Genomic DNA, 9929 nt, shown 5'->3' with positions numbered 1-9929 from the left:
ATAGGTAACAGAACCATGCTGCTAACAGGACCACATCGCTAACAGGACCACACTACTAACAGGACCATGGTACTAACAGCACCACACTGCTAAGAGAACCTCACTGCTAACAGAACAACACTTCTAACAGGATCATGATGCTAACCGTAACAGTGTTTATATAACACTGTTTTTTATTTTAATTGCTTTTTATTTCGGTATGTTGTTGTCTGGCTAAAACAGGTCTCTCTTGAAAATGAGCCCTTGTGACTCAATGAGACTACCTGTATAAATAAAGGTTAAATATATCCATCCATCCATTTTCTTTACCCCCTTATTCCATTTTGGGTCACGGGGGTCGCTGGTGCCCATGTCCAGCAATCACTGTGCGAGGGGCGGGGGACACCCTGGACGGGTCGCAAGTCCATCACAGGGCCACATAGAGACAAACGAGACAAACAACCATTCACTCTCTCACTCACACCTAGGGACAATTTAGAGTTACCAATCAGCCTAACATGCATGTTTTTGGTCTGTGGGAGGAAACCGGAGTACCCGGAGAAAACCCACGCATGCATGGAGAGAACATGCAAACTCCACCCAGAAAGGCCCCTGGACCGGGGTTTGAACCAGGGACCTGCTTGCTGAGAGGCAGCAGCTCTACCAGTTGCGCCACCGTGCTGCCGGTTAAATATATAAAAAAAACAAAAACAAAGAAAGAAGTATTTATCAGTACTACTTTGTCTGGTGTCTAAAGGATATTTGATATAATTTGGAGCCTTTCCATCACAGGCTGGTCCCTGGTTTCAGTGTTGTGTGTTTTCTTGGTCCCAGTCAGGCACACCCTGAACAACGTTTTAGTTTCCATCAGATAAAAAAAATAGCAGCAGCCATATTTACAAGTTACTTTAGAATTTCTTATAGAAACCAGCATCCTTGCAGCAACTCTTCTGTTTTATTTATTTTTCTTGGTAATTACAGGACATTCCCTCATCTTTTTCTTCGGCCCCCCAACAAGAGATGCCTTCTGATGCTATCACTTCCGCTGAGCATGTCTGTCCAGGAAGATGTAAACCACCTTAAACTTCACAGACGTGTGAATGTGGATACCAAATGAACCCGCAGGAAACACTTCACAGTATGTGGTTTTAGAGTATTACAGACTCCTATTAGTTTTTTGATTTTAGCTTTGAGACTTGATGGTTCTAAAAGTTGTTTTAAAAACTATTAAAAGGTAAAAAATATATAATTTTATGATTTAACAAGTGAGAAAGTTCTGTTAAAATTAAAGTTTATGCAGAAGTTTTATAATGCTAAATGCATTTGTTAAAATTCTAGTAAATTGAAAGTCTTGGATGCACACAATGAAGATAACAAAAATGCTAAACACCAAGATAATGACCCGTACTAAAATGTTTAAAATACAGCCCTGCATAAAAATTACTCTAAATTTACCAGACTTTTATTTATGCTGTCCAGATGTTTCATTTTAACTTGGGATTTTACAAAAAACGTATAAATATCTTAAATGATATGTGTCCTCTTAAAAGTAAAAGTTAACTCAAGACATCAATTTGCTTTAGATTAAAGGAACAGTCCTGCTGTTTTTGAGGTGCTGTTCTGTCTACAAGGTATGGTTAGTACCTTATCACCCCTGACATCAGAGCATGGAGTATGAAAACAAGAGCTGACGTCTTTCTCCAGGCTTTCTCTTAGATCTTTTTACATGACACTGTCTGTTTGGTACGTTGGCCTCAGGATTCCATCTCTGCTCTTTGCAGATGATGTGGTCCTGTTGGCGTCATCGTGCCGTGATCTTCAGCTCTCACAGGAGTGGTTTGCAGCCAAGTGTGAAGCAGCTGGGATGAGAATCAGCACCTCCAAATCTGAGGCCATAGTCCTCAGTCAGAAAAGGGTGGATTGCTCTCTTCAGGTTGAGAGTGAGGTTCTGCCTCAAGTGGAGCAGTTCAAGTATGTTGAGGTTTTGTCCACAAGTGAGGGAAGAATGAAGCGTGAGATTGACAGACTGGTGCAGCGTCTGCAGTATTGCGGACTCTGTGCCGGTCCGTTGTGGTGACGAGAGAGCTGAGCTGCAAGGTGAAGCTCTCTGTTTACTGGACAGTCTACGTTCTTACCCTCATATGGTCATAAACTCTGGGTAGTGACTGAAAGAATGAGATTGTGGATACAAGTGGTTGAAATGAGTTTCCTCCGCAGGGTAGCTCTTAGAGATATGGGTGAGAAGTTCAGTTACCCAGGAGAAACTTGGAGTAGAACCGCTGCTCCTCCACATTGAGAGGAGCCAGTTGAGGTTGTTTGATGGAATATCATTTCAAAAATGACCAAACTATCCCTTTAGTAGTGAAAGTTTTATGAAACATAAATGAGCATAATGAGTATTATAAATCTTATTGCATGACATTTATTTCAGCTGCAGGCATAGGGGTTAAAGTATTTGTGTTTACTCTAAACAAGGTTATTTCTTTCTTCAGTGTTAACGTCTCGGCTGTATCTGTTAAAAGACTCGTCATGCTTCAGATAATAGGCATTAAAAAAAAAAAAAAAACCAAGTGTCGTGGTTTGCTTCAGGTCACCAGCACCATGTTTTGTTTTTTCCTGCTTCTTGTTTCATGCTCTCTTGGGCCTGACCTCGGTCTAAGCTCCATAAACGCACCGCAGACGTGAGGTCGTGTGAGGCTGAAGCACAATTAGCACGCTCGAGAGTAAAGCTCAGCGTTACAGGGTTCACAGCAGAAGAACGCGCATGACCCTTCCTGTCACACATGCAGCACGTCAAGCTGCTGTATTGATACACGCTCGCTGCAGAACCTTGCTTAACTTCAAGTTTAAATTACTTGTTTTCTAATTGAAGGAAACAAACATAACACTGTAATTAACCTGCAACTCAAGGTGCACAATGCAAAACAGCTGGAAAGAAATATTTTACATTAACAAAGCATGTTAAAACGTTTAGAGAGGATACAGAAGGCACGAGTAGAAAATGTAATTCTATTAACATATTTACCAGCATAATGACACAGTTTGTTCCTGCAACACAGTCATGGTTAAGTACTGCAGAAACTGCTTCTAAACAGCATCTTCTTTTAGCTTCAGAGTTGGCAGCTCATGTGTCTGACATGTTTATGAGCTCGTTTGGACTAATGTCTCTCTCAGTGCCTTTACAGGCTCAGTATTTACTCTTTCGCCGTCATCTTTCACTACTTCTGGCAAGATTTTTTTTTTTAGCTCCCAGTTGCTAAAAATGTCAAATCATTCAAAACCATAGTAGCTAATTTTTATTGTAATGATGCTTTGTATTTAAAACAAAATTAGTTTCCAGTAAACTTTTGATTTTTCTGCCATGTCAGATTCGTTTGAAGCTCCATCTAGACAAACCCACCCCGAAGGTTAATAACAAGCGCTTGCTCTGGTTGTATTTGATCAGAGATCTAGAGGTGGAGTTTTCTTTTACAAAAAAAATAAAAAATCATTGTAATGCCTCTTTGATTGATAATATCCATGCTGCTGATCGCATGCTGCTGATTATTAGGGATGCACCTATCCACTTTTTTAAACTTCCGATCCGATCCCGATACCTAAGTCTGGATATCGGCCGATACCGATCCAGTTCCGATATCATCATCATTGATTTTATACGAGGCTGTAATAACCTCCTCTCAAGTACAATTTGTACAAATAATGCATGCATGTCCAAAAAGGCAACTTGAGGTAAGTTGTATTAATTTCGGATAAGTTTTAAAGTTAGAATTAAATTCTGCTAACACAAAACATGTTTCTTTTTATTCCTACTTTTAAAGTGGATATTAAAGTGATTAATTTTAAGTGATAGTTTAAAAAGTTATTTATATTTCAACTTGCATCATGGATCGGAAATATCGGCAGGTGGATCGGAAAAATCCGATACGTAAATTATGTTGGTATCAGAGGCCGATACCGATACTGGATCGTATCGGCCCCATCTCTACTGATTATTCATGCTGCTGTGATCATTCGTACTCATCTGCTCACACAAACTCGTTCGTGCTGCTGTTGTTCGGAGTACTGTTTTTTAAATTGTATTCTTAGTTTAGTGTATTTCATAGTTTACATCTTAGATCCCTGTTACTGTTTATTATACAATTTATATTCTTCCTGTTGTTGGGTGTAACTGGGACCCTGTGTACACAGTTTCGTTCCACAACATGTACTACATGTGATACGAATGACAATAAAGAAACTTGAATCCTTGAATTCTTTTCTCCTCTTCATTCAGCCATCACATTTTAGCCCAGAAGCTGGTTGTGGCTGATGTTTCTTCAAAATCAGATGTTCCCCTCTCTGTTAGCTTAATTTTAGTGTCTCAGTCGATGCATGAACGGCACTAACACACTCCATCTGCTCATAAAACTGCAAGATCTTGCAAATAGGTTAGGATTTTGAGGAAAATGTGTCCGATATGGATGTTATTAAGATCAACTTGACAAGCAAATAAAAAAATTTAAAAAACTATTACTGAGAGTTTTGAGGGGGGGCGGGGTATAAAACATGGTGCTTGTTCTGTGATCTGGGTTGTGCGTGACTCAAGCAGGAGGTTGCTCTAAATGTTGATAAGACCGTGCTGATGTGCCAGCATGTATATCTATGAAAACAAAGTAACTATTGATAATGCAGTCATTTCTCCTCAGTCAACTCAGTGGTCATATCTAACTGTTTTTTTTTTTTTTAATAAGTCCTGCAATACATCATCCCATGACTTAACCAGCACTAATGTTCAGGGCCCTATGATTTGTTAGAAAAACTCATTTGTATGTTAAAAGTAGAATTTGCTGCAAAACACAGAAAGAAAACTTGTTTTTGTTTGGATGTTATCTATAAATTTGGACATTTCTTACCATTTTAGGTATTTTCTACACTACAGTGATGTTCACGATAAACAAGACTGTATTTTGGCCACTACATGTGATGTGATGTGAATAGGGGATGAAAGAAGGAGGGATACATTTCAGGCCCATAGAAAAGAAGTCTGCTGCAAGCATCCAGTATTTACACAGCTTAACACAAAGTTTATTTCAGAACAATATGTACAATAAAGGCCTGCATTTCTTAAAGAAACACCCACTTCTGCTTTTCTTGCTAAATTTGACCTAAACTTGAGCATTTGAGGCTGAACAGGAACTAGGCTGTAGATGTTTTGGTCAAAGTTTTCATCTCATGCCGTTCTGTGGGATCTCAGGAGACGTGCTAGAGCTCAAAGACTGTGTTGTGGATGGCTCTCTGCAATTGCCACATTAAACTTAGCTCAAAATCTAGATAAATTAATTGCGTTACAGCCATTTTTGTGTTGGCAAAGTTTCACAAATGGGTCTTGTGCGACTAAAATACTGTATGTGAATGACACAAATACTACCACAACAAACTTTAGCTTGTGAAATCGGCTGAGGTAGGATCTTTTTTGGGTTTGAATATTTTGTTGAACTGCAAAATCGTTGCTTATTTCTGTCCAAATTGATTGAAATTATTATTATTGTCCTATATAAATGGTTGAAATGTTATTTTTCCACATTTAATAAAACACTTTTTATGTTCAGTAAAATGTGGTTACATCATGAAACAAGAAAATTAGAAAGATAAAAGTGAAAAACAATAACACAAAATAAAACAGAGTTTATATAATGTGCATATCTGAAGGATTTATGGTGCTCAGTTGTGCATTTATTCTTTTTTTGTTTTATTGAACTCATAGGGATGACATTCAAATTCAAATATAATTTATTAATCCCAAAGGGAAATTAAATATATCCATGCTTTAACAGACGCTCACTGATGGTGCTCTAAAGCAACATCTAAAGCAGTTTCACCAGGTCAGCAGGTCATTTCCTTCATTAAATATCTGTCTTTGGCTCTTTATGCCGTCAGACTCATGTTGGAGCGTCTGCTCTTGTGCTTACATTTGTAATCCTGCTCAAAGCGCAGAGCGAGCTGGCTGAGCCTTCCCTGGGGGTGAATTACCAACACGGCCTCCTTTTATGGAAGACTTTGATTAGACCATAAATATCATTTGTATTGTGTGCCTGCTGATGTCTTTAAAATACCATGAATGGGATATCATGTGAGGTTATAAATGACAGATAACCTGTAAAGCAAATATTTTTAAATGACACTCGCTCAGTCCATAAAACTCAGTCCCTGTTGATGGTTCACACGGCAATAAGAATTCTGTTTTTTTATCATTTGTTTTCTACAGTTGAATAACCACTATTTATGTGTCATTTACTTTATTTAAAAACATATTTTACTACGAGTTTAGGCTTTTGACCGTGCTTTGAGATTGCAGATGTGCTAATTCATGATGGTAAATTGCAACTCCTGTTTTGACTCAAGTTTGTAAAGCAAAAACTCTTTTTTAGTATTTGCATATGAATTGAATATACAACCATTCATTTCAAAATAAAACAATAAAATATCATTTGATGTGGATTTTAGGATGACTTTACTGTGAACGTATCTAAAAAAACAAGAAACAAACAAAGAAACTTTTCCGAGAGCCGATTGCTTTTTTTATTTGTGCAAGTTTCAATTTTTAATGGAAAAATATCTATTTTTTAAGTATCAGCCAATGGATCACATGTCACCACCAGCTGTTATGTAATGGCTCCTCTGCAGATTCCACTGATAGCATCATGTATGGCGTACAGCGTGTACAGTGGGCCGCCCGTCAGCTGGTGGATGACAACACTGATGAATCAAACACCGAGCTGTCCAACCACAGGTAACCTCCACCAACAAGGACGTTCTGATTGGCTGCTGCTCATTGGTAAACAGCAGCCTGTGCATTCACGAGGAAGTCTTGCTCTTATGTGATAAAGATTTATCTGCTGCGCAGGGTGCAGGGCAGGGCACAGGCAGGCAGAAAGGCAGCAACATCAGTAGTTTGTTCGTACGTATCATGAAAGTCATTCATTTATTGCCAAATCTGCCTGTAACACAACACATTACTGGTTTTAACTAAAAATGTTAATTTATATGTATCACCATGAAACACTGTTTTGTTTATCTTTTCTCTTTTTGAGCTTTCTTCATAATGAATATTAAAATAAAATGCCTCAAATGCTGCATCAGGCAAGAATTTATATTTCATTCATTTCAAAGGCTAATTCTCACATTGCCATTATTTGTGCTCTTCTCAGTAAGTGACACTAAAATAAAACTCAAGTGTTTATTGAATCAGACTCAAAAGTGCAAATTTGACATTCCATTTTTTTTTTTAAAGCTGTGTTTGTGTACGAGTCCAGCAGTTGCCAATACTTTAGAGTGGATTTATCTTTTGTTTAGTTCACTTTTGGCTTGCAGCACACCCTTATAATAGAGCATATCCAAACATGGATTCCTTTTTGTTTCATTAAATGACAAGAACAGCTCTTTTTTTTCATTGAAACCCAAAAATTTAACTTTTATTTGCAGAACGAAGATTGTTTTTAAATCTTAGAAGACGTGTATTTAGGTGTGAATGCCAGCACATGACACATTTCAAAGCTCATGTATTTGCTTTTGGAGTTCAGAACAAAGGAAGAAATATTTATGGTAAACAAAACATTTTTAGGCAGAATAAAACTTACTTTCAAAATGCTCTGATGTCATTTCACCATCTTCTGGTATAATGATCATTTATAACGACAACTTTGCAGTCAAAAATAGAAGTTCACAAATGAATTCAACATTTAAAGTTAGCTCCATTTTTTTTTACTTTTACAGTTTTTCATATGTTAATTGTGAAACTGAAATTATTGGAGATCCCCTCAAATGTCACATGTTCGACATGTGGTGTAAATCACAAAAGTAAATCTTAAACTCTCTGTCTCCCTGATGGTCTTTTAATATTTTATAATTATTAGCACTAAAGTCTAAAATAAAGTCCAGTTTCTTTCTGATTAGATGCTGTAAGATTTCAGAAATCAATATGATATGTTTATTTTACAATTTATTTGACTAATTTCTCTTTAAAATCAAAGAACAAAGTGTAAAGTTTGATGATATTAGCAGACAGCACCACCCACTTCTTGTGTTTGTACTTTTTGTACTTGTGGGGTTAGATCTGTAAGATAATCATTAGTACAAACTTGAGCTGTTTTACTTTAAAGACTGGTAAGAATGACAGAAGAAAAACTTACAACTTGGTTTCTGGCTGTGAGCGGTCGTTGAAGTGTGCGCAGCCATTTGTCTGCAAAGGACCAAGAGATGCCTCCATGCTTCTGCTGACCGAACACTCACTGATCTCAGTCCTACCCTCGGGAAACTTTTGCCACAGAAAGCAGGAGCAGCGGGTTCGTAGTTCCTTGAGGAAAGCATTTAGCCACTGGGTGGGCAGCCATGGACACCCAATCAGGTTCTTAAATGCAGCCCGAAACTCTGGACTCCGGCAGTAGATGATTGGATTGAGGCCAGAGTTTATGTAACCCAGCCAGTTTAACAGCAGGAAGATACGCTCGTCAATAATGCCATTGCTCAATCCATTGATGACGTTGGCAACAAAGAACGGCAGCCAGCACGCGGTGAAGGTCCCAATGATGATACCTACAGTCATGATAGCCTTGTGCTCCTTGACGAGCTGTAGTCGGGATGGCCTCCGCTTAGAGCTCTTTTTCCTTATGGGATTGTTGCAGATGCTGGAGCCAACAATTGCTGAAGGCAAGATGTGGTTGATGCTGTGACCAGTTTGAATCTGTGCTGCTGGGCATTCGTTCTGGAAGCGAATCCGATTTTTGTCTATGAGCCGGACTTGCCGTTTTGCAATTACAAAGACTTTTGTGTACACAATGATCATTACGACCAGAGGAATGTAAAAGGACACTACGGAGGATGAAACAGCATATGTAGCGTTTGTTATAAAGTCACAGCATGTGGACACGTTGTAGCAGTCTGTCCGTTGGTCGTCGGCACGCCAAAGCCCTTTCATAATTGGGAAAAATGAAATTAAAGCGGACACAGCCCAAACTAAACAAACTACTACTCTCGCACGGAACTTACAAAGTAGAACTTTGTGCCTCAGCGGCCTTGTGATGGCTATATACCGATCCACTGCTATGACACAAAGGGTTTCAATGCTCGCTGTCACACAGAGGACGTCAACTGAAGTCCAGAGGTCACATATTATCACACCGAACAGCCAGTTACCTGTCAAAACATAACTGGCCCCAGGAGCCACCACAAGCACTCCCATGATGAGGTCTGCACATGCCAGGGACATGATAAAGATGTTTGTTGAAGTTTGCAGTTGTGAAGTCCGCGCCACAGCAATAATGACCAGCAGGTTTCCCACTACTGTGATCAGGATGATGTTGACCACGATGACAAGGAACCAGTATCCCACTGGTTCATGGTAGGACAACTTCTCTGTGTTGTTCATCGTTCACTGCTTCAGCTCAGTCAATCACAGTTGAAACAAGAGTTCTGCTGCATTGTACAAAAGAATCCGCTCTCGTCTCTTTATCTGGTGCTCACATTTTGCACCGTAAGCGTCTCCTCAGAGGGTAGTGGTGGCTCCACATCTTTTGAAAAAAAGGATTTGGGACGCTTCTGTAGGCGGCAACTCGTTCTCCAATCAGTTTCATCCAAGCTCTCCACAGGTTTAAAAAAGTTGCTGAAAGTTGGTGAATCCCATAAAAGGAGGTCCAAGTGGCAAGCAAAAAAGTTTTGGAATTAAAAAAACAACTATTTTTTATCCTTTTAGATATGTCCACTGGTAAAAGTTCTTTCATAGAGACTTGCTTGAGCCACAATGCTTCAGTTAAAGGAGATGAAGCAAACAGGGACGCCTTTACAAGAACCACCAGAGTAGCTGCCCACTTTTTCTTTTGGTCTCTCCTTCCCTCCCTCCCCAGCTCTCTCTCTCTCTCTCTCTTTCTCAGAGCAGGTTGACCAAGATTGTATTGGTGGTAATCACACCCTGGCTG

The 9929-nt window shown here is 39.1% G+C and overlaps 1 protein-coding gene across 1 annotated transcript in view; it reads right to left on the bottom strand.

Moving 5' to 3' along the window:
- Positions 1-9684, bottom strand: part of adrb3a (adrenoceptor beta 3a) — an 11190-nt gene extending 1506 nt beyond the window's left edge. Inside the window, exon 1 of the mRNA XM_037680526.1 lies at positions 8148-9684. Within this exon, the coding sequence (XP_037536454.1) occupies positions 8148-9382 (1235 nt within the window). The 5' untranslated portion in view covers positions 9383-9684. The remainder of the gene's footprint in view (positions 1-8147) is intronic.
- Between the last annotated feature and the right edge of the window lie 245 nt (positions 9685-9929).

This window comes from Nematolebias whitei, chromosome 8 (assembly GCF_014905685.2).
Source record: "Nematolebias whitei isolate Nwh7 chromosome 8, NemWhi1, whole genome shotgun sequence".
Lineage (NCBI taxonomy): Eukaryota > Metazoa > Chordata > Actinopteri > Cyprinodontiformes > Rivulidae > Nematolebias > Nematolebias whitei.
Note: the sequence above shows the minus strand (reverse complement) of the source record. Positions and strands in the feature narration are given on the sequence as shown.